Source organism: Hyperoodon ampullatus (genome assembly GCF_949752795.1).
Source record: "Hyperoodon ampullatus genome assembly, chromosome: 11".
Classification (NCBI taxonomy): domain Eukaryota; kingdom Metazoa; phylum Chordata; class Mammalia; order Artiodactyla; family Ziphiidae; genus Hyperoodon; species Hyperoodon ampullatus.
Window position 1 is genome coordinate 2362475 of NC_136924.1, and position 26203 is coordinate 2388677.

Consider the following 26203-nt stretch of genomic DNA (forward strand, 5'->3'; position numbering starts at 1 on the left):
ACAAGATCCTAGAGATAAAAGCAAACTACATCTGAAATTTCTGTAAGGCTTTAATGTGTCTTTGAAATATTATCTACATGTTAGGAATTTCAGCATAATCATTATGCTTCTTTTCAAGTACAACTGAATGATATCTTTTTCTTCTCACCATAAAGAGATGTAAGAATATGAAATGTCAGCTCCCCTTGAGATGGTCCCACAACTTTAGTAACAGAAATCTATTTTAACCTGGAATGTGAAAGTAAACTAAATAATATTCTTGTCTTAAAATATTTTGTTGATCAAAAAAAAGTGAAGCTGCTACTATTTTTCCAAGTTAAAAAAATATAAGTAAAGTCCAGATTGTCCAATAAAAAGTTGCTTTGTTTTTAAGAAACTTGTAGTTCAAGTTTGCTATTCACTGTGTACACTTCTATAGGCAAACACTGACACAATTAGCCATGAAGGGGAAGTACACTAAGATGCTCAAACAGAAGAATCTTGCCTCGATTTGTGTACTTCCTCCTTCACTTGTTGTTCTTCCATTCTTGCCCTTGTCCTTTTATCCATCCTTAAGTGGCTTACCAGGCTCTCCACTATCTCCATCTGCCTTTGCAATCTCGCCACCCACTCTCCCTCTCAGATTCTCAGAGCTCCAGCCTTGCTCAGCTCCATTCTCTTCCTCAAGAGTATCGCACTCACCCCTCATCCCCCTGATACCCTCCCTCTCATAGCTCATACACATTTCCTTCACACCCACTTCTCCTAATCCACACTCTTCCTTCAAAGGATGGACCTAGAGTCTGTCATACAGAGTGAAGTAAGTCAGAAAGAGAAAAACAAATACCGTACGCTAACACATATATATGGAATCTAAAAAAGAAAAGAAAAAAAAAAGGTCATGAAGAACCTAGGGGTAAGACAGGAATAAAGACGCAGACGTAGAGAATGTACTTGAGGACACGGAGAGGGGGAACGGTAAGCTGGGACGAAGTGAGAGAGTGGCATGGACATATACACACTACCAAATGTAAAACAGATAGCTAGTGGGAAGCAGCCACATAGCACAGGGAGATCAGCTCGGTGCTTTGTGACCACCTAGAGCGGTGGGATAGGGAGGGTGGGAGGGAGACTCAAGAGGGAGGAGATATGGGAACATATGTATATGTATAGCTGATTCACTTTGTTAAAAAGCAGAAACTAACACACCACTGTAGAACAATTATATTCCAATAAAGATGTTTTTAAAAAATCTATAAAGTTTAATTCCTGTAGGTTTTCTCTGATTACCTTGGCTTGATTAAATCCACTTTCTATATGTTCCCTGTATACACACTGTTATAACACATCATATTTGCTTGTAATAATTGGTTCATGTTTTCTAAATGTAAATTCTATAAGGACTTGTGTAGCCCTATTAATGACACAGTCTTCCATTTTGTAGAAACACAAAATGAATAATTTTAATAATCATACATCCCTTTGTAGGAGCTGAACATTTTTTGCACCGTTCAATAGCAGATACTTAGTAGTCCCAACTTCATCATCTAGTTGAGTCTCCACAGATGTCGATTGGCTACGCTAAGGAAACCTGGGTTAATAGCACTGGATTTAATCACTAACAACAATATCAACCATTAGATAAGTACCTTCCATGTGAAATCAATTTATATGTTTTTCTCACTTAACCCTTACTACATCTCCCCTTTCAGCAAGGGAAGTGAGGTAACTCCCTGGAAATCAATAATTTAATTGACAGAGCGGATATGTAAACCCAGTTCTAATTCTGCCAGGCACTTCTTTTTACTCTCTTACATTGCCTGATAGAATGTGCTGCCACACAGCATTTTTTTCCTGAATTAAGGAAATGTAGGTAGGAGTCACCAGGCACAGTGATCTCTTTTAATTATCTCACAGTGATCTCTTTTAATTATCTCACAGCACCTAAGAAAGATTATATTCAAAATATTCATCTAGTCCTGTAAGACGCATTGATTAAAGAGACACACATATCTCAGTGCCTGCCTGCGAAATGATCTGTGAATCCAGAGACAAAACAGAGTTTAAATACTCGTGGTGGTTACGTGCCCAATCCTCACTATTCAGAATCAGGGCTGATATTCTCATGGGAAATTTTTAGTATGTGAATATCCATTAACGGATACATGAATGCAGGCTATCTCTGAAAGGACAGAGGTATAGAGCTGGAAGGATATAGGGAACATACCTGGAATGTTAAGAGCAAATTCTCCATCTGAAATGATATAAGATCTGTCGAATTCTCATGGAAGAAATAGAATAATCAAGAGTTACAGGGCTTCCCTGGTGGCGCAGTGGTTGAGAGTCCGCCTGCTGATGCGGGGCACACAGGTTCGTGCCCCGGTCCGGGAAGGTCCCACATGCCGCGGAGCGGCTGGGCCCGTGAGCCATGGCCACTGAGCCTGTGCGTCCGGAGCCTGTGCTCCGCAACAGGAGAGGCCACAACAGTGAGAGGCCCGCGTACCGAAAAAAAATAAAAAATAAAAAAAAAGTTATGAAAAAGACTTGATGTGTAACCCTTTATAGGAATGCTATAACAGATGCTGTATTTAACCAGATAATAGAGGACAGACTTATGAAAGACATCTTTGGACTGTGGCACAATGGTAACACGTTACTAAGTTTATGTGATTTATTAGTGTGCATACTTATTCAATTTGTACGTATTTCTGAAAACAGAATGCTATAAAATCTGCTATCTACTAAATAAATGTACTATCATAGTCTATAAATGTTACTTTAGTTATTAATTTCAATTTCATTGTAATGCCAATAAAGAAAATAGAGGTATAACAGTGGAGTCACAGTACAAAACAGCCTACAAATCCTAGACTATTGGAAATTTTCTTTAGGCTTCTTTGAGAATGATTCTTGGAGTTCTAGAACCATCTAGTGCATTTTAAGGAAAAACACAGGGCTCTCCCTCACCATTCCTCTGTGTGTCTGTACTCTACTCAAGCCAAAATGATTGCCTTATGGGGCACTCAAACTCGAGGCATTCCCAGTGTTGCCCCCTCTATGAAGAACATATTGCTTCTTACTCTTCTGCCTACTTTGAACCTGTCATTTGACTCAGCTCAGGTGTTGCCTTCTCAAGGAAATCTCTCCTGATTTCCAGGTCTGGGTTAGATGCTCATCTTATGGGTTCTTAAGACATTCTGTGTATCTCTCTCATGAATTTACCAAACTGTGTAATTTGTTTACCTGTCTGCTGCACCTCCAAATTCCAGTTAGACTGTATGATTCTTCAGGCTAGAGATAATCTCCAGCACCAATAGCACTTAGGAGGCATAAAGCTCAATAAATATCTAATCAATGAATAAATAAAAATTAAATTGGACGCAATTTTTCTCACTGATAATTTCTCTCTGTGGTGTGCATTAGAGTTTAGACATTAGAGGTGAGATTTTTGATAATTTTACCTATTCCTTTAAAGCAGAAAGATTTACAGAATTCCCGACCTGCTACATCTTCAGTGCTAAGAGCTTTATTTTTGCACACTGCTATACCTTAGAAATGTGCTCTTTAAAACTGGTATGTTCATATTTTTTATAAAGTTAACAAATGACCACTGTACAAAACTTAGAAATACGTAATCCTTTTAGGATGAAAAAGTAAATGATCTCAAATCTCTATAGCTCAGTTATATAAATAACTTTTTACTAATTCTCAGAATTTTTTTACCATATATTTAAGTTGCTAATAATATATGAAATAAGTAAAATTTAAACCTGCTATGAGAATATTTTATAAATATTTTTCCATATTACTAAGATTTTTTCATACATATTATTTTTCACAGTACAGTAATATTTCATCATGTGGATTGTCATAATTTACATATATCTTTTATCTCCCTTTGATGGAAATTAAAGTTATTTCAAATTTTTCACTAATATAAAATAATTATTCAAGGAATTTTTTGTGCAAAGATTAGTTTCTTCATATTGAATACACTTTCTTATAATTCATCCTAAAAGTAAGATTACTAGATTGAGAAACAATCTTGGTTATTTACAAAGTTGACAGCATTTCACCAGTCTTTTCTATGCTTGAAAGGTCTGCTGTGTAAGCGTGAAGACATTCTTTTCATGTTACTTTCTTTTATTTTTTAGCTCTTGATTCCTTATTCTGTTATGGAATCATGTGATCAAACCCCTCAAATGTTATCTTGAATGGTGGCCAAACTCAAAGGCACACAGAGTTGAACTGAATCCTCATTTCATAAAATTTTAACTTAGATACCTGAACCACAGGTGTCATTTTCCTTTCATTAGCCATTTTAACACCTTTCCTGCAATACGTGACTCCACAGCAATGGCTTTAAAAACACACAGATCAAAACTCAGATAAGCAATGATATCATCTCCTTTTAAAAAGTGCCCAAAGGACAGTATTTATGAAAGATACTCACGTGTATACACTGCCGGGACGTGTATACACTGCTGGGCGTGGGGTGGATGGTTGGTGGGGGGTGGCCGCGTGGTGCGGGGGGGATCGGCTCAGTGCTTTGTGGCTGCCTGGAGGGGTGGGATGGAGAGGGTGGGAGGGAGGGAGACGCAGGAGGGAGGGGATGTGGGAACAGATGTATATGTATGACTGATTCACTTTGTTGTAAAGCAGAGACTAATAAAAAAAAAAAAAGAAAGGTACTCCTTGAAACTATGTGTTTTGGGGAAGGAAATTGGAAGATAGGCAATTTTCCTTTTTGTTTTAAATGAGATTTCTCAGAGGCTTAATGCACAATGTGCACTGTGAATCGACAGGTGGAGATACAGTGTGACTCATTTCTCAAGCAGAATTTGTTTTTTATGATGCAGCATCTCAAAGGACTTGTGTACTGAAGAACACACTTCCTCTTGGGGAGGTTATGCCCTTAGTATGACATTGCCAATGTTGAAAGCATTTTTAGAAGTCCTCTGTTGGAACCAACTTCAAGAGACAAGTTACCAAACACCAGAGAAATCAGTCTTACTGAATTACAGTTATAGTGTATGCTCTTTTGTTCCAACCTCTTTCTTTGTCCTTATTTTCTTGGCTGTATTCTTTCACCTGCCTATTCCTCACTTACTGAACCATGCGGAACTCACAGTGGGGCATGCTGGCTCTGCTTGCAAGGGGAGTTATTTGCAGAAGAGACACGGTGAAGGCCAAAGGGAATGACTGTGGAACCAAACTGAAGGCAGAGGCAAGATGCAACTTTGTCTCAAGTACATCATGGAACAGACTGCTTAATTTAAGTTTAATTGCCCACGGACTATTGCCTGCCTGAAAATAGCACAACTAATAACATAAATATAATAACCTGAGGACTATAAAATAAAATTATGAGAAATCAAATTTCCAGAAGTTAAGAATGCATATACCCATATATTTTAAAACACACCTGAAATAAGATGCATCTCTATATAGCTCATTAGCAGTTACTGAGTTTTCCTCAAATAACATAGCCTTTATGAGCAATTATTTCATAATAATTAAAAGTCCTCTTTTTTGCAATCATCATACCTTTTTTGAGTAAAATATACTAGGAAGAGACTATTAACATGCAAGCAGAAGTTGTATAAAAGCCAACAAGAAGAGAAAAAAATACAGGGATATGTTGATCCAATAACGTTTGAATGAAAATGGTATTAAATTTTACCCTTTCTCCACCTCTGGGACCATAGAAATCACCTCTGGCAAGGACCCAACTATCTTTGTTGTTGTTTTGGCAGTGGTGTCACTGGACAGCTGGAGAAGTTATCTGTCTCTATTTGAACACTAACTGCTTCAAAAATTAGTGTTAGTGCTATAGTAGACAATGTACAGTACTATGAATACATTCAGTTGGAAAATTTGTGTTTGGAATTAAAGCTAAAACAGTGAGAAACGCTGCAAAATGCAAGCATGAAATTTTTTTTCTGAATTCTCTTTAAAATGCAATGTGGCATTGCCAGATTTAGCAAATAATAATATAGGTTACCTGATTAACTTTGAATGTCAGATAAGAAACAAAATGTTTTTAGTAGAAGTATGACCCACAATGTGGTACACACATTTATACTAAAAGCACTTATTTTTCAAAGTTAACTAGGTGTTGTATTGAATATTTTATCTGACAACCCTACAAGCATAAAAACATATAATACATTACAATAGCCCAGAAAATGAAGGACAAAAACTCACAACATGCCAGGATCCAGGAAGAGTTTATACTTAATTAAAATATCTACAGATGAGAATAGTTAAGAATCAATGTTCATAGCATCCTGTGCTCAAACTCTTGAAATGGGGGTTGGGGGAAGTGAAGACTGGCCAGGATTAGAGAAACATGAAACCTCCCTTGAGCTTAAAAGTTACAGTTCATGCAGGCCTTACCTCTGACTAGGAAGGTCAAGATTATTGGTCGACTGATTCTTGGCAAATCAGTCAAACAATAATCTTTCAAGGAATGGGAACTACTTAATAAAAGGGGAGAATTCTACTTCTGTAACAATATTAGTTACTTAGTCGTTACTCTTTTGATAGTTCAGAAGTGGAGCAAGTTGCCAGTGTGGTGATGTTCTCCAATACCAGCAGTGTAACAATGCTCAAGAGTCCTCCTGTTCCTTCTTGTCTGACAACCACCCCAGGGAGCCACAGAGCTGAGGGAAGAAAGGTTTCTAGTTGTTCCCCTCAGAGATACATTTGCAGGTGAAGCAGTAGAAGTCTTTGGAGCACTGCAGGCTGGGAAGTATACCTCACCACTTGCGAAATAATCAGTGGCCAGTCTGTCAGGAAACACTTCTTTGAGGACCTTCTGTGTACTAGTCTGTCCTAGGCATCAGTAATTCACTTAACAAAAGTAATTTCAGGGCTTCCCTGGTGGCGCAGTGGTTGAGAATCTGCCTGCCAATGCAGAGGACACGGGTTCGAGCCCGGGTCTGGGAACATCCCACATGCCGCGGAGCAACTAGCCCCCGTGAGCCACAATTACTGAGCCTGCGCGTCTGGAGCCTGTGCTCCGAAACAAGAGAGGCCGCGATAGTGAGAGGCCCGCGCACCGCGATGAGGAGTGGCCCCCATTTGCCGCAACTAGAGAAAGCCCTCGCACAGAAACGAAGAGCCAACACAGCCATAAATAAATAAATAAATAAATAAATTTTAAAAAGTGATTTCAGTCTCCCCTGTGCTTCATTATCTTTACTCCCTTCATGTCTTTCAGAGAAGTAAGCAATGGTATCAGGAATATTATCTTACATCATTTCAACACAGGGTCTAAACTTAGTGGAATTATAGTCAAGGCAATGATAGAAAGTTGTCAGCTGTGCTCCACAAACTATTGACAAAAATGCAAATAATCTCGGAAACTCTCCCACAGCCTCCTGGATTTTCTACCTATGATCCAATGAAAAGAGGCTCTCCTGTCCCCAGATCTAGGGATACAACAAGCATTTGAAAGATGCCACCAATTATTAGACTAAAGATTTTGCACATCAGCCTGCTCTCAAGCTTCATATGATAATAGTTACCATTTACAGAAGGCTTACTTTATGTTAGGCATTCTGCTACACACATTAAATGCATTATCTCATTTAGTTCTCATATCATTTAATCCTCATAATACCCATCTTATGAGGAGGTTCTTTTACAAATAATGAGACAAAATCTTAAAGAAGTTAATTATATCATCCAAGGTCATGCAACTAATATGTCATAGGGCCATATCCAAATCCAGCTCTGTCTGATGCCAAGATCTCTACTCTTAGCCATCACAATATGCTGCCTCTTAAGAGAGGTTATGCTAGAACATAAATGGATTAGGAGGAAATTCAGGACAATTCTGAATCTTGGCTGCAGAATACCAAGAAAACTGGAGACTAAAGGTGGAAGTAGAAGTGGAACTTGCAGCAAGAGATGTCCTTCTTGGGGCCAAGATTTGTTTAGTGCTCCTGCCTGTGCTTATAGTACAGGGAATTTCCCTATTCTCTTTTTTCTTCTACTTTCATTATTTCTAAATATGAGACAGAAACCGCAGATTTTAGTAATCAAAATTGTGTATCCAAATATTCTAAACGTAGCTGAGATAATTTTCATAGGTCAATGCAACAGAAAGATATCCTCAGATCTATGAATACCCACAAAAAAATATCATACTCAACTCATTCCTAAAAAATAAAATTTAAAATATATAGCATATCACAAAGAAGTGTTTCCAAATTGACTCAAAAATGAGAAATAATGACAGAAAGTAATAGTGGTAATTTTTTTTTTGCGGTACGCGGGCCTCTCACTGCTGTGGCCTCTCCCGTTGCAGAGCACAGGCCCAGCGGCCATGGCTCACAGACCCAGCCGCTCCGCGGCATGTGGGATCCTCCCGGACCGGGGCACGAACCCGTGTCCCCTGCATCGGCAGGCGGACTCTCAACCACTGCGCCACCAGGGAAGCCCAATAGTGGTAATTTTTTAAACAGGTACAAATATATCTGAAAATTATGACCATAAATATAGTTACCAATTATGTACATATAATAAAAATAAAAAATAAAAGATATATTAATTATAAAATGAACTATTGTTTACATATATGGCATATCCACAAAACCTAAAATGATAAACTGAAATACTATTTCTATCAATAAGGATTCAGTAAGATAACTATACATATGATTAATATACTGAAAGTAGTTCTTACTCATATGCCATCAATAACTAGTTAAAATGTAATGGAGAGTGAGATCCCATTCACAATACCAACTAAACATAAAATATATAGTATAATACTTGAAGTAAACACATAGGACATATATGAAGTAAATGATAAAATTCTTTTTTGAGATGTAAAACCAGATTTGAATAAAATCGGAAAGTACTGTGTTCCTAATTACAAAGAGTAAATATTGGATAAAAAAACTCTCTATACAACTATGGCTAAAATTATCTCAGAGGAAATAAAAATAAAATAATTATACTAAATTTCTAATAGCCTTTGGGGGACAAAAGGGCTATTTTCTTTTTTCGTATATTATATATTCCCTTAATTGTCCATAATAGGAACATTTACTTTTATGATTTAAGACTATTTTTTATTTTAAAAATAGGGCTTCCCTGGTGGTGCAGTGGTTAGGAGTCCACCTGCCGATGCAGGGGACACGGGTTCATGCCCCGGTCCGGGAAGATCCCACATGCCGCGGAGGCTGGGCCCGTGAGCCATGGCCGCTGAGCCTGCGCGTCCAGAGCCTGTGCTCCGCAACAGGAGAGGCCACAACAGTGAGAGGCCCGCGTACCGCAAAAAATAAATAAATAAATAAACAAACTACAATGATCCCTTATGTTAAAAACATAAATTTGTCCTAAAATTATTCCGCTTTGAATACTATGATTTATTTTATAATTTTTATTTTATCTACTATCTCACAATGGTTTTTCCTAAAAACAATACAGTTTTACTTGATCTCTATAATATATACAATATATTTGTATAAATGAAGGCTTTTCCAATTCCTTCTATTTGCATGACCACTATAATGTATATATGTTTCTTTAAATGTCTTTCTCAGTCTTCATATTTGCCACAGTTTAGAGAGAATATCTGAGCATAATTAGGTTTTAGATGTAATGGTCTTCATTACTGCACTGGTTTGATAAACTGTATTCTAGGTAGCATGAGGAAAAAGTCACCTTTGGATATTTCCATTATATTAAATGAAATGAGATAACAATACTGTGATGAATAAGAATCTTTTTTTTTTCTGTTCTCCTTGTCTAATTTTCTTGCTGCTACAATGTCCATTCTTCAGCGTCTTTTCTTAGAACACAGCACACTTCACTGAAGGCCCCATTTCCATGTAATAAGCAGGACAATCAGTGCCATCTATTATCGTCAGTCAGATGTTTCTCTATAAAATAAAGACTAAGCATTTGGTCCCATTGGCAATGTTTCTGTGTAAAAAATTAAAGCACACTAATATGTAAACATTATTTCAGCTTGATGCTGTTACTTTATTGGGGAACTTTAAGTACCACAAACATCTGTTTAACCATCAAAGTTCATGTTCTTACAAATGTATTTTCAGTGGGCAGATGATAAATTAAAGTGTCACTGTTCTCCAAGTGATAATTTTCTAGGATTTTGTATTAATGTTAGTCTAACAAGCTTCTTATAGCAATGATAAAGTCACACACCATAGGTCGGCTTTGAATTTCTTCACTAGGATTATATATTTGGGGACCAGAATAGACAAAAAGTAGATAAAGAAGGTGGGCCCAAAGAAGGTAAGAAGAAACAATGAATTTGTAGGGAAGAATCATAGAGGAATACATCCTTGTAGACAAGAGAACTAATGGAATTGTTCATATGGTAATAAAAACCCATTGAGAAAACTACCAGACACAACAACAAGAACGGAATGGTGCCCCTACGCAGAAGTTCATAACTAGTATGGGCAAGAAGTCTATATACATGCAATCAAATTCTAGTGGAAGATAGTATACCTCATCTCCTTGGCCAAGTCTCATTAAAAATGATGAAAAAATATCACAGGGATAGAAAACAGGAAACATTGCTATCACTGACCCAGAAATTTTAAGATATAAAGCAAACGGAATTGAACGAATCGAGATGCAGATTCAGGGGAGAGGGAGAATGGAATTCAATACGGGTGTAAGAGAAAGCTTTTCTGGGAGTTGGTCCAATTCTTCCCAAAGAGATCCAGAAGCCAGAGGAACCTCAAGCTCAGAGGCAACGGGCCCTAAGACAAGGAGCTGGCTGTGGGACAACTCCTTGGAAGTTCCTGAATTACTTTAGTGGCTGGCTGCAGAATTTTCCCTCAGGATATAGCCAGCAAGAACAGCTCTCTAAATTATGTAGAGATTCAACAGTAGAGAAGACAGTTTCTATTAGGTGTGTTGGTATGATCGAGAAAAGTAAAGTAAACTTCTTAGTACCTCAGATTTCCTCAAAGAGCATGGGGAAAAAGAAAAGAGAAAGGTCACCCTGCATTAACTGAAATTCACTAAATTTCTTTCCCCAAATACAGCTTCCTTTCTTAGACCTTGAGAGGGTCCCAAGCTTGCCCACCTGCTTCTCCCTACACACTCTGAAGGGAATTCTTTGTTTCTGCATGACCCTGCCTATCTACCCACATAACACTATAATCACCCCACCTCTCTTTCAAAGGAAAAGATATTTCAAGAAAATAAATACTATAAAAAAGAACAAAGGTGAAAGAATAGAAAACCCATAGTTAATACCAGAAATGAGACAGAACTTTAAAAATTATCTAACTGGCATCTTCACAGAGATTCCTGAATACACTGTATCCATTAAATGAGAACACACTAAAATCGAAAAGGAGAAGTCAGAAAATAAATGACTTATTGGATACTACAAAAATGTTGCCCAAATGGAAAAGTCAGTGTGCTGGGTTAAATGGTATCTACCCACATGCATGTTCACCCCAAACCTCAGAATGTCCTTATTTTGAAATAGCATCTTTGCAGAGGTATTGTAATTAGTTAAATTAAGATGCGGTCATACTGGGTTATTATGGGCTATAATCCAAAAATTGGTGTCTTTATAAGAAAACTGAGAGAGACACACAGGGAAGATCAGCTTGTGAAAAGGGTGGCAGAGATTGGAGTGACGTGTCTACAAACTGAGGAACACCAAAGATTGCCAGGAACCACCAGAAGCTAGGAGAGAGCCATGGAGCAGATTTTCCCCTCAAAACCTTCAAAAGAAACCAATCCTGCTGAGACCTGGATTTCAGACTTCTAGCCTCCAGAACTATAAGAGAATAAAGTTCTGTTGTTTCAAGACATCAAGTTTGTGGTAGTTTGCTACAACAACTCAGAGAAACTAATACAGCCAGTTAAATGCTGTAATACTGTATCTACAAAGTGATATAGAAACTCAGGGGAAGAAATGAACTACTTTTGAGAGAGTTTAGAAGGTGTCAAGTAAGACTTGATGATTATACAGGCTATTGAAAGAAGATTGAATCAACCTGTTAAAGTGAGGAGGAGAAAGTATTCTAGGCTGTGAAAACAGTGTGCACAAATGTGCAACAATGCGAATGCATCTCGTATTCAGGAATGGCAAAGCGTGCAGTCTGACTGGTAGGGTTGTGAGAGCTATTATTACATTTATGGATGATGGGCAGATTCTGGAGAGCCAGACTAAGGAAAATATAGTTTAATATGTAGCCAGCGGAAAGGGATAACAAGGTTGTAAGCAAGAAAATAGCATGGTGCATTAATGCTTTAGAAGGAATTACTCTGCCTTGGATCTGAACACACCATGTTCTTCCCAGTTTAACTCCTTTGGTGTCTGTTTTCATTTCTGTTTTTCTTCCTCACTACCTTTGCTCCTTCCTGGACTTTTATCTAAAGGAAATATTTATTTAAAGCAATTTTCCAAAGAATATTTTAAAGCCACAGAACCTTACTGGTATTTTTTAAATCCCCAGTTCACTTTAAGCTTCTAGCTTTGGAGTCTACATGAGCTACTATATTGAACTAGTCAGTTCCATTTCATAGAAATTATGCAAAAATTAATATTATTTTCTTGGACTTTAAACCAAAAAAGCTGACGTTTCTTGTACAGAGGACTTCTTACTCCTCACCACCTTTTTATGGTGGTGAATTACGGCAACCAAAAAATTTAAGGGGCATACTCTGCATCTAATTTCACAACTATAAAATCTATGAAATAGCTATTAATAATCGAGTAATTGGTACTGAAGTATAAAAGATAAACCACAAAACATAATACAAAATATTATAGTGTTAAATCCCATGAAAGAATAACTGCTGATTTCTCAAATCATATAACCACTGACCCTTGAATTAGAAAAAAGTCATAAAGGTTGTCTTGTTCCATTGTGCAAACAGAAACTAGGGAGACATTCTTGACTTCTCTCTCTGTCTCATTCACTGCATGTAATTAATAGACAATTCCACTTTAATTATGTTCATTTTACTTCATCCCTCTGGCCACTGTTTTAATTAAGATCACGGGTATCTCTTACCTGGATTACTGCAATAACATGCTAAACTGTAGCTCTTCTGAGAAACTTGTACTCATTTTCCCCAGCCCAATCCCCTCTTCAAGTATAAAGGTTTCAGAATAATATTCCCAATTACAAATATGCATGCCATTGCTCTGCTTAAAATCCTTCAAAAGTGCCCCACTACCACCAGAGGAAGACCAGACCTTCTCAACAGAGCTTACCAAGCCTCTGGATCCAACCTCAGCTTCTGTCTCCTGCCGTATCTCCGCATCCCTCACGCAATGCTGTAGCTGTCCTGAATTATTTACAGTATCTTGCACAGGCCTTGCCTTCTCTCCCTTTTAGGGCTTTGTTTCAGCTCTTTTCTCTAAAAAGTCTAGCTATTTCCCCCTCTTCATCTTCTGGTACCAACAGAGGCATAATTCCTCCAGGAAGTCTTTTTCCCACCTTGGCAAGACTACGTTAACTTCTACTGGAGCTCTCCTGACATTGCACTATCATTTCCCTTCTGTTCTCTTCCAGGACACCATAACTCCCTAAAGGCAGGAAATATGCCTTTACCTTGCCACTCGTAAAATGCCTGGTATATAATACATACATGTTAGATATTGTTCTAATTAATCACCCTTTATTCATTAGGGATAGAATTACTCCTACAATTTTCCGGACAGTAATCCAAGACCCATATGAAAAATCTCAGGAAGAGACAACTTATTTTTTTATGAACATTCTAACTGCTAGAAAGTTCCCTTACGGTGGGCTATTGCAAACACGCTATCTCCCAAAATAAGCAATGCTTGTCGTAAAGAATAGTGATGATGATGACGATGATGATAATAATATTACAGCTAAAATTTAGAGAACCAGGCACTATGCTGGCTTCTGAACATGACTATGCTCAATCCACCCTTTTAACAATTCCTTGAATCAGATACAATTATTATCTCCCCAGTCCAGCTGAAAAGAGGGAGGCTTAAAGAAGCAACTTTGTGAAAGTTATACAGCAAGCAAGTGGAACAGTCAGGATTCGAACTCAGCCAACTGAGTTTTAATTCACACGACTTCACTTCGCATTAATTCACTCCCATCTCAAAACCAACTGTCAGCTAGTCCTTCAACTCTTTGCCCTGAAAAAGAGTTGTAGTAAAAATGATATTAATAATAATAATAAAAATAAAAAATAAAAACCTAGTTAACTTTGTTTTAAACTAGTCTCCGAGTTCATCTGTCCATGGAACCCTTTTGAGGGGCAACATCTGTTAACACCCTGAAGAGCTGCAGATCTAGAAAGCACACTTTGCTACTGATCCAAGCATGATTATTATCTTAATTCATTGTTAAATTGTATTTGCTTTGGCAGCAGCCACATCACAGTACTGTCACGTACTGGGTCAGTAGCCAACTACAACCCCAAAGATGTTCATCTGATCTGAATCCTATCCAAATCCTACTGCAGTGAGACCTGGGAAGTAAAAATCTTAGTCATCATCTTAAATTATTCCTATCTAAGTTTCAGAACCACTATTTTGGAATAAACTGAGATAACAGTGTTTATTCCTGCCCTGGACTGAATATCCATCTCATTAGAAAATCTCATTTATAAGCCCAGAAGCCCTCTCTTCCTCTGAAGCCTGTTCTCCTGCCTTCTGATCTTTTTATTACCCCATATAACATGGCATGGTATTCTCTGTCAAACTTCCATGTTTGCACACTACTCTGTTAACCTAATCCTTGATTGCTGGAAAAAACTTTATCTCTTGCGCGTTAACTAAAATCTCATCTCCTCTGTATAGGAGAGTGGGTCCCTCCCAAATCTGTGTGTCCACACTATACCAATATCTCTATTATAGTGTTAATGCATTATATTGTAACTATGGACATACAGTTGTTCTTTTCCAAGAGAATACAAGCATCTTGAAGGTAAATGCCAAATTTTAACCCTTGCATTCTCAGCACTAACCTATTTTGGCCAATAGTTGAAGCTCAATAACTGTCAGCAGAGAGATTCAAAAGCATTTGAAAACTTTCATCTTTGATGCTTCCAGTTTGTTTAGCTGAGAAAAATGTACTAATACCTGGTGACAGCACACTACTTCATCAACCAAGTGATGCAAACCAAGGTAGAGGAAACACAAAATGTTGTTGACAAAGAAACCTAGCAGTGAAGCACAAAGTCAAGTACTCAAAAGTAAAGTTACCAAGAAATCACCTATATAGAGATATTTAAGATGAATTAAATCCATGATTAATACATAAATAGAAAAATGAATAAGTATTGAAAACAATCACTAAATTTAAAAAAAAACTAAAGAACTGATGGTATGCACATGTTACAACTAAAAACTGAGCACTGGACTCTCAGGAGAAGGTGAAACAACTAAAGAATCCTGTTTCTGAATTAAGACTAATCCATTTTGAATGTCATTGCAGCCTATTAGTACATTAAAATATATTTGATTTCATTAATTTGCATGAATTTTATATCTCTAGCATTGTACTCCGAATATCAAAGCACAGTCAACACCATTTTGAACCTAGGAATTAAGCATAAGCTCACAAATGTTTCTCCATCATGATACAAATATGATGGTTGTTCAACTTGATGCACCCACTAATCATTTTATATGACCCTCTTAGGTCACTCGGGCCTGATAATAAAGTTCCAGCTTAAAAAAAAAAAAAAAAAAAAAGACTACTTGCTACTTTAGATTCTGTTTGCACAAAAAAAGGGCCAGCTAAATCTCTCTTCTGTCCATTTCCTACTCAATTTATATGAAAGATGGGTTTCATTAAGAGTATTTTAATAATTTTCATAATTGCCCTCTCGCTGTTCATCCCAAGAGTGAAGCAGGACAATTTAAACAGTAAATCAAACTATAATGATGCATTGTTCTGTTTTCCTAAATAACAATTTTATCCAAATTAATATATTGGGTTGGCCAAAAAATTGATTCGGGTTTTTCCATAACATCTTACTGAAAAATCCGAATGAACTTTCTGGCCAGCCCAATAGTAAGGAAGCTTCCTCTTGCTGTGAATACTTTGCCATTGTTTCCAATACAGTTATTACACAATATTCACTTTTAGCAAATGGCATTTTATCCTTAATCAATAAACAGAAAAGTAAGCAACCCTATACCTGAACTTCTGTTGTATAATTTACAAACACAGATACAAAATTTACAGAAACTCTGAATAATCTCTGTCTCTTTCATTAAGCCCAATCTGACAAACTACTCAATGAATAATTTTATATTCATCCAAATTGTTTTTGCTTAAACATAATTCATAAACATGTCTTAAGTTTAGAATTAACAATATTATTTGGATATCATGACAATATTATCTAGGATCACTTTATTTTATAAAAAAATTTTTGCATTTTATCATTTAGTGAATAACTTTCAAATTCTGGACAAAGTATTGGTGTAAAATAAGAGAATGTTTGTGGTCAAAAGGTGGCATATTTTCGTCACTTGGACTTTCTCCATGGAGACAACTCAAAGGAGAACACCTTCCATTGCTGAGACTAAATCACAGATCACTTGCCAAGAAGGGCTATCTTGACCTTTGTTCCAGTTTTTAAAGATATCAGCAACGTTGTCAGATACATAAAGAGTGGCAAAGCTCCAAGATCTGATAGCAAACCCACCAGAGTATTCAAACAGAAAATGAAGATGACACTGAGTTGTCTGCATAGGATTTTCTTAATACACGAACACTGAGGAAATGTCAGATTACAAAGATGTCTCTATCATTATGAGCTTTCAGAAGAAAAGGTCAGTCAAGTAACCATAGCAATTATGGAGTACTTTTTTCCCAATATTACCAGAAACTTCTTCTGTTTTGATTCCTATAAAATGCATTCTTTCAAACATTCTCAAAATTATAATGTTGCTTTACATCCCACCACAGGGAAGGAAACATCACCTTTGGCTAACTGTCTACTAAAAGAAGATTGAAGGAAAAGTTTTTCTGTCCTGTATTTGCTGACCTCAAACAATATATAATCTCATTTTCAGATCTTAAAAAACACTCCAAGTATCTTTCACTCTAATTTACCAGTTATTCCTGTGTAAAGCCAACCATGATCTGGTTAATCACATGTGAGAAGAGAATGTTCTATAAAACACATTAGCCATCACCAATAGGTTGAACTAGGGTTGCATTTAAAAATTCCAAAGGCAGTAAGTCCAATAAAAGTAGAAAAACATATTACAAAAGACACACACACACAAGGATAAAGGGGAAAAAATAGGAGGTAAGTGCACAGGCAGGTTAGTTTTGAGGCTTTAAAGGTAGTAGAACAGTAAGATATAGAACCGGTAGAGAAGGCAGCAATGGAAGGATTCGTCTGGAGGAGATCTGGAAATAGAGAGAATATCTAAAACAGTGACAATTTCCCTGCTATTGCTGAACAATAGGACATGGAAGAGGACAGACCCTACCCCAACTATTCCTAACATCTTACTGCTTCCCAAAAGCTAAAATCTGTGCACCTAACATTAAAGCCAACCCAGACTAAACAATCAAGATTGAATGCAAAGAGTGCCAGGAGTCAGAAGATCTAAGTTCTAGCCCTGCTACTGTCACTAACCAGCCAAGGCTATGAACAAGCCAGCTGCTTTTTCTGTGAGTTGAGCTAATTGTGTCAGGTGATCACCAGTTTCCTTCCAATTCTACGTCTCATGCACACTAGAAGTCTGTTTTATATACCAATCTCATTCAAAGAGTATATATTATATATATATATAAATATACACATGCACACATACAAATTAATATTCTCAACCAATACTTTAAGCCATATTCCCATGAGTCTCTTCCTTCATTTATCCATATAAAAATTTTATAAACATATACAAACCCTGAGTGTGTATCTACAGTATGACAGTGAATATATCTTTTTATGTAAATATGTATATACTGAAATAGAAAAACTATTTTTCCTCAAAACAGAAATCTGGTGCCCTATATAATACATAAATATTTTTCTCTTGAAGTAGTCTTCATTAATGAGTACATTAAAATACAAGCTTATGAAGTGTGCTAGACAGCATACCATTCTCTATGCTTACTCTGATAGAATGAGCTGTGAAAGGGATTAGGACTAAATAATTTGACACTATTTTGTAAACACTTCAATGTGTTAGGCATATCTGTAAATCCTCAAGTGAATAAGACTTTCCCTTCTGTATAAGATACGGGAAGGGGAAAACGCTGGTGTCTTTGACAAGGCACTTTTCAAATGGAAATAAAACTGAGATTATCTAATCAGTTACCCTTGTGGGTGGATGGGTATACACCTGCACTGAATCTTAGACTTAGGAAATGACAGAGCCGATCATCTTTATGGGTTTCATGACAGAGCCACAGCAAAATGATTTCCTGAGATCAATATGTGGTTGAGAGAAAGCTGTTTTCAATGGAAACAAGAAGCTAGGAGCTAACCTGTTTCTATGGTAACCAGAGCAGCAGCTACCCAACAGCTGTAGGGGAAAGAAAGGGCAGAAAGTTAAAATGCAAAAAACAAAAGAAATCCATACTAGTTTACCCTATTAGGGTGATGGTCCCTAGAGTACAATCAAAACCAGTGCAGACATACTGTTCCCCCCACCCAAGGGATTTTTAGCAATCACTATCCTTATTTTTCCTCCAAACCTCAAAAATCTTAGAGCTGGAAAGAAGTTTGGATACTTATCTAGTCCAGTGTGTCATCCCCATTTTTTTCTTTCAGAATAAGGCTGAAGGATATCAAGACTCAGGAAGATGAAGTAAATTCTTTAAGGTCACACAGCTAGTTGTGAAATCAAGGTTAGTGCCTAGGTCTCATGGATTCCAACTCAGGCATTTTTCCAGTGCTGTTTCCATATATTCTCTACTTCTAGTCTCTTCTCCTCCCAACATCCACATTTTAGTCACTTTCTGAGAAAATATTGACTACAGAGTATTAAAATTAATCACCACACTTCAACCTATGAGAAAAGCAAAAAAGCAATGCTATCCTGTCATAAAAAAAAAAAAAATCTTGACTGCTCTTCCAAAAGAAAAGCCCTTCATACTTCAAAAAGAATTGAATTAAGTTTATATCATATATTGATGGTTATTGTTTAGCTTATGTTGCCACTCTATACTTCCTTATGGAGATCTGTTTTTATATTTTATCAGTCCTTTAGTGTCCTTTACTATTTCATTTAGATATACTTTAAAGGTTGCCATAATAAAAAGGATAAATGACTCAGAATTTGAAAAATATATGAGATCTGAAAACTGCATTTACTTTATTTGCAGTAGTAAAAATAAATAGTAATGATACATATTTCTAATGGGAAAGGTTGACCTGCATTTCTTTATAAACCTACACATTTCCTTGTTTTCAGTTGCTTTGAAAATAAGCTTCTTGACAGAGAAGAAAAATTTCCTTGACTCTCATTTAGTATTGTCAACTCAGTTCTACAGATGAGCTCTTGGGAAAATATAACAGAAAAAAGTCATACCTAATCTGTCCAGCTATTCACCTTTGGCATGCCTAATGCCCCAGCAATGGATCAGATCACCTAGTTTGTGATCAAATACACTATTGAAAATACAATTCTATTAGAGTTACCTGTTTTTTTTAAATTATATGTTGAATGAGGCACTCTCTGATCTTATCCAATACTCGGAATATAAGAATAAAATTAATTTGTGAACTATACAATTAGTGGCCTGGAAAAGGACAAAGGACACTTAGATGCTTATACAGCAAATGCAAACGCACCAGACTATTACACCAGACTCTTTTTAGGGGCCTGAAGTTTGGATTTGCATTGTCATGTGGTTGGTCATAACTTGTAATTAAAATGGAAGGGATGAAGATACTCGACCACACTGCAAATAATTCAGTTGTTTGGTATATGTACATCGTTTACCATATTCTTCAATAATGCTGCAGAAAGACAGTGTATAAATCACTTTGAAAAACAGAAAAATCAAGATTGAAAAAGCCTAACATTTTCACATAATAAAATAAAGACTAACAATACCTTAAGACCATCATTTCTTTTTTTTTTTTTTTTTGGCCACGCCCTGCAGCTTGTGGGATGTTAGTTCCCCAACCAGGGATTGAACCCCAGGCCCTCTGCAGTGAAAGCATGGGTATCTTAAGCAGTGGACCACCAGGGAGTTCCTGAGACCATCATTTCTAGATGGAATATTTTCCTGCACATCTAGGCAATATTTCAATGTGAGATATTTTTTGAGGAAAACATCTATAATATTTCTGGAATTTTGTTTGTTGTTATTTTGTTGCATTTTTCATTGAATAGATAATGTTTTAGGAAATATCTTATTATAAATAGAGTGGTGAGCTTATTGAGGGCAAAGCACTATATCTTCTCATGCATTCCCAGTAGCTTACACAGTTTCTGGTACAGTGACTGCATAATCAGTATTCACTGATTAAATAAACACTCTAAAATTTTAATAATTAAGAACAATATTTTATAAACAAGCTATATTTGACCATTAATTCTTTTAACTGGAGCAAGGCTCACAAAACAAGAATTAATACATTTTCTTTCTTTAATCTTAATATATGACTCAAATTGTCTTTGCCTTATTATAATTTTTTTAAATTAAATGTTACACTTAAAGCTAGCAAATAGCTACTTAGATAATTTCTTTCCTGTTTTGTTTTGTGCCTTGAGGTAGAGGAAAAAATGGCCCATAAAATGTAAATTACATATTTGCAATTTTGAATCCAATTCTAGATATTTAAGTTTAAATTTTAACAGTTTTAAGGAGTATATTTTAGTAATGCTGTGCAAATAAAACAATTTAAAATACTAATAAAGTATATTTTCAAGATTATAAAAATGGTGGATTCACTATCATAATCCAAGTGTAGTTCAGGATTATCTGCATATAGTGGTATATGGATAAAGGTCTGGAGAACATATACGAAGTGATCCAGACCCACACCAAAAAGCCAACATCTTAAATATGGTTCTATGGCAGTTTTTTTGTTTTGTTTTGTTTTTCTTTTCTAAAATTCTCTTTGAGAGTAAAAAAAAAATTTTTAAAAAGGTCTATCAGGTAATCAAAGATATACATGCTGCCAAGGAAGGGCCACACTCTAGACCAGAACCTAATTCAATCACTTTCCCTCCTTCCCCCAAAAAATAAGTGAAAAGAAGAGGGAGATCTAATATAACCACTCTTAGCTCTGTAATATTGGGAAATTTTGCGCTTATATTATTTTTCAAACTTCTAAAAAATCTAGAAGTTCTATTAAAGAATTTCTGCCTGGTGCCTGTTCACTTACTATTATATGCCTTCACAGGAAAGCGCATACAAGCTTCATTTCCTTCTAAAACTTAGACATTAAATTGGAAATACACAATGCAGAACGTTTTTACAAAAACATCTATGCCTCCTTGCTTTTTACCATTTGTAAATATCACTCCATGGCATCAACGGAATAGTCTCACCTTTTCTTTCCTGATCTCATTTTCTGAACAACAGGTTTCCATGACAACTTATATTTAAGTTTTTATAAATTTCTATTTTGGAATACTATTCTTAAGGATATAATTCATAAATGAAAAGTATAAACTTATTTACCAAGTTAACCTGAACAATTTAGACCTCTCAAATAGGTATTTACATCATAAATTAAAAGTAATAGAGGAGGGGAAATGCCAACCAAAACAAAAGGCAAAAATACAATGTTGTAGAATTCAATTAATTATCCAGTTCCTATCACTCTTGTTTCAGTCTGCCACTTTAGATCATAAAAGTTAGAAATTAAACACGTCTATTATATAATTGAGCCAATCTCCTCAATGTTGGGAAAGGATAAGGACAATGTTGAAACAGGTATAACAAATTGAGAATAGAATTTGGACAGTTAAAATTGTTCATCTCAAGTATATCAATAAAAGATGAATTAATGTAAAATGAAAAGTAAGAGGGCTTATAAAAGTTAAATACTTCTATTACAAATGAGACTTGTGGCAGTAAGACCACAGCTGAAACAAACCACTTGATAACTGATTTTATGTCTCCTAGAATCATGTCCATGAAAAATATAATTTCATCCAGTGACCTCCCAATGTAATTCTATTTATCAAATTAGTCAGATAACATTGTCTGTCAATCATCTGAACTAAAAGTGTCCGTATAAAAATATTAAATCACATTTAAATAGAATGGTTACTTCTGAGTATTCTTCAGGCAACCCCTAATAATTTGAAAAGGGATTTTCTTGAAGACAAGTCCCACAAATGTTAGCCAATCTGAACAAAAAGGAAAACATTACATATCAACTGGTCAATAAAAATGGAAAGTTAAAACAGCGTTCATTTTAAGAAAACTGGAATCCCATATTTGCACTCTAATGTTGGGTGGTACAGCCAAAGACCTGGAATATATATATATATATATATATATACACATATGTCATAGATGACCTTTCAAAGTTAGAATTCTAGTGACTGTCCTATGCTGCATTAAATCTCAAGAGCAACACTATCTGCAGAGATTTCACAAGCCAGACAGTCAGTTATAATCAGTGGTTGTGGTGGAAAGGGCCTGGGGGGGATGTCATGAGACCTCCAGCATAATTTTGGCTCTGTTAATAACTCGCTGTATGACCTTGGCCCTCACTTAGTATCTGCAGTCTTCATTTTCCTCATCTACAAAATACAGGGTCCTCACGAGGTGACCTCAAAGGAATTTTCCAGGTCTATGATTCTCAGCTGATTCTGCTTCTAATGGCTCTTTGACCTTGTATTAATCTCTAATCTATCTGTGTTCTTTTCCTCACCTAAAAGGGATGCAGGTCAAATCCTTAATATTACTACAATGAAATCTTAGTAAGATTTTTAAAAAACTCTTTTCAGTTTAATGGTCTAACCATTGACCAATAATCAATAGAACCAATTACCATAGCAATAATAAAAACTGAACATCTTAAAGTTTTTGCTGTGCAACCCGGTCTACAATAAAATGTATTCTATTATTATGAGGAAAGATAATAAAACTTCCTGTCTTTTTTTATACCACATAAAATAAGAAAATTATAGGATGAGTCTGAAAACAAATGCAGATTATCTTGTTAGCTGCCAAGTGGAAGGAGCACAGTAGCACTCAGCTGGAATCCAAAACAACAGAGGTAAGGGTCATGAGTCTATGATTTAACTTAAATAAATAAATATGCACTTTTTTCCCCCTGAATGCCAACTCTTGCTGAATTTATAGAATGGTCTTAAAAGGAAGATTTCAGAGTTGAAGTTAGTAATTCTACATTCAAATATGAGAACATGGACTTACTAGAATTTATGTATGCATTTAAGTACCAGATCCCATAAAGTAGCAATGCTTTAAATTGTCTCTTTGATATTCTATTTCAAATTGAAAACAAAACATATCCTCAGACTTCTACAGCGGTATCAGAAGCACATCTTCTGACATGTTATCAGCTGCACAACATCTCAGATGCAGAGACCTCTGACATTCAGGGGAACACAATAATGAGGATGGAGCCAAAGTTAAGCTGGGAGAATTCCCATTCTGCCCAAGGGGAATCTTTTCTGGGTGTCAGAAGCAAACCAGACACACGCAGTTAGAAAGATTTAACTAAATACAGTACCCCGTTCTCACATATAATTAAAAACCATTCACATACTGTATAATTTTGGGTTATTTATATTTCTTTTCTTTCCTTTAAAACTAGAGAAACCGTTATTAGTTACTTTTATAATCTCTTCATTGGGATTTTGAAGAATTAATCGCGGGTATCAAGGACTAAATTTAAACTGTCACTCAAGCTAAAAACTGAAAAGAAAAATTGAGGATGGGATCACAATCTATAGAGTATAATAAAGTTGCCTACAATCTAAATTACCCAGTCTTTAATTTAGAGACTCCCACTAAACCAGGATCACCAAAGTGACAAATTGGCGTTCAACCTGTAGAAAACACAGATACAGCACAAGGGGAAATGCATCAGACTCCAAAATTCACTGTGCAGGTGGGCTATCCCGTCAACTCACGGGGACAAGCAAACCCAGCACCGCTCTCTCTTGGAAGGAGACAGGCGGAAACAACATTCGGCAGATTTTCACAAAATGAACCTCCTGGCACACCCTCTCCCGGCCCAACCACGGACATATATTTCATTTCTCCTCTACTGTCCTCAGATTAGATCCCTAATTGGAGCCACTGCTCTGGGGGAGTCAGGTGTGCAGCAGTGTCAGGTCTCACTGGAAAGGTCCAATAGTGATGACCAGAAGGCCTGAAGGGCCATCCGAGCTAAAGAAAACGTTGGAACAAGAGTTAGAAAAAGAAACTCAACAGGAAGTGTGACAGCGGTTTCAGAACAAGGGTCCAGACAGACTCGCCCAGAGTAGCCGACATTTGCCCTTTCGGTCCCATCTGCTGACGTAAATCTCAGTTGCAGTTGAGGAGGAGAGGAGGGGGGTGCTGGGGGGCGGGGGGCGGGAGCAGGGAGGGTCGGGGCCGGGGTCCCTGAGTTTACCCCGCACGGGAGGGGCCCCTCGTCTCCTGCTTGGGGAACCCTGCTCTCTTCTCCCCCTGCCCCCATCCCAGAGGCCTCGGCGGAAAAGAACCGGAAGTTGCGGAAGGAGTTGGGAGAAGTTGGCGCCGCAGGGAAGGGGGCGACTCTGGCCTTACCCTGGCGGCTCTGGACGAGTAGGGGTCCTCAAAGAGGGCCCACATGCGGGGCTGCAGCCTCCTCCAGCGGCCGGACTTGCCGTCGGGGCCCCCCAGGCCCGCGGCGTCCTCGATGCCCAGCCTCTTGGCCGCCAGGTCCTCGTCGTCGCCAGGGTCGCCGCCGATGAGGTCGGGGGCCTCGAAGATGTCGAGCGCCTCCTCGGCGTCGCGGTGCTGCCGGTAAGTCATCCAGCAGCAGGGCTCCACGTCGGTCTCGTCGATGCCCCAGAAGGCCAGCTCCTCCTCGAACAGCGGCCCGCACACGTCGGCGGGGCAGTGCAGCTTGCCGGTGCGGTAGTAGTTGAGCACGTAGGCGAAGACGCCCGGGTGCCGGTCGAAGAAGAACTCGCGGCTGCCCCGGGGGTGGTCGCCGCCGCCGCGGACGCTGCAGTTGCCCGCGCCGCCCTCGAAGCAGCCGCCCGGCCCGGGGGACAGCAGGGGCGGTCGCGGCGGCGGCGAGAGAGGAGGGGGCGAAGGCTGCAGCGTGTCGCCCGCCGCCTTCAGGCAGTCGCCCTGGGGCTCGGAGGCGGCGAGAAGGGCCAGGCGCGTCCCGGGCAGGGTCTTGAGGGTGCTGCGGTAGGTTTCGTGCCGGGTGCCCCCGACATTGAGGATCACCCGCTCGTTGTTCTCGATCTTGCCCATCTCTGTGCCTTAGACATGACTGGGGGGAGGCGAACACAGCACCAAGTTAAAGATCTCGGCCGGCGGAGCCGCGCTGTGACTCCCACCCCCACTCCCAGCCCGAGAGTCCCAAGATGCAGGGTTGACAGAAAGGCGAGGGGCAAAGGGCCCTCCCAGGATGAGTTTGGCGCCCAGCCCTGTCCCCGCCTCAAGCACCGTACCTTTCCCAGGCTTCTAGAGAACTGAGGAGATAGCAGGCAGAATCTTCCTTGACCTTCCCTGACACCTTTCACCCGCACACCTTTCTCCCTCTGCTCTGCCTCCTTCGGCTTTTCCCCCTTCACCCTCTCTGCCCTCTCTCGAGTCTCACCTGTGCCCAGCCCCTAACTCTCCCCCGCCTCCCCCCAAACCCCTTACCTTTCCCTCCTAAGTCCTCCCCTCCCCCTCTCCCCACCCCCGCCCTCGCCCCGTGCCCCGTCCCTTTCCTCCCTCATATTCCGAGACCCTCTCCCTCCTACCCTCTCCGGGAGGCTGTTCCCTTAGGCAGGGAGTTTTCTCTGCCCAGGCAACTTGGCAGTGTTGGGTGAGAGACCCCCAGACTGGGCGGCGAGCCCCCACTAAACGCGTCCTCTCGGTGAACTCTGGACAGCCCGCTGTTGCCTGGCTCGCGGGGAGCGCCCCTTGCGCGACCTCTACTCCGCTTCCCGGGCCAGGCAAATAGACTGAACGCGGAAGTCAGAGCAAAAAAAAGTCCCTGCCGGTGCCTTTCACCAAGGAGACCTCTCCCCAATTTCCTGATCCAATTTCCTTTTCACATTACTGCTATTGTTGAAATTATTATTACTTGGGAAAGGAAACGCCTGACTAGGGTCCAT

General features: G+C 38.4%; 1 protein-coding gene across 11 annotated transcripts in view; it reads right to left on the reverse strand.

The window, feature by feature from the left end:
- Window positions 1-25349, reverse strand: part of KCNC2 (potassium voltage-gated channel subfamily C member 2) — a gene marked incomplete at both ends in the record, with an annotated part of 199844 nt that extends 174495 nt beyond the window's left edge. For all 11 annotated transcript variants that reach the window (XM_079715137.1, XM_079715136.1, XM_079715135.1 and 8 more), the window contains one exon: window positions 24669-25349. In XM_079715137.1, coding sequence (XP_079571263.1) covers window positions 24669-25349 — 681 coding nt within the window. The remainder of the gene's footprint in view (window positions 1-24668) is intronic.
- Window positions 25350-26203: the final 854 nt, after the last annotated feature.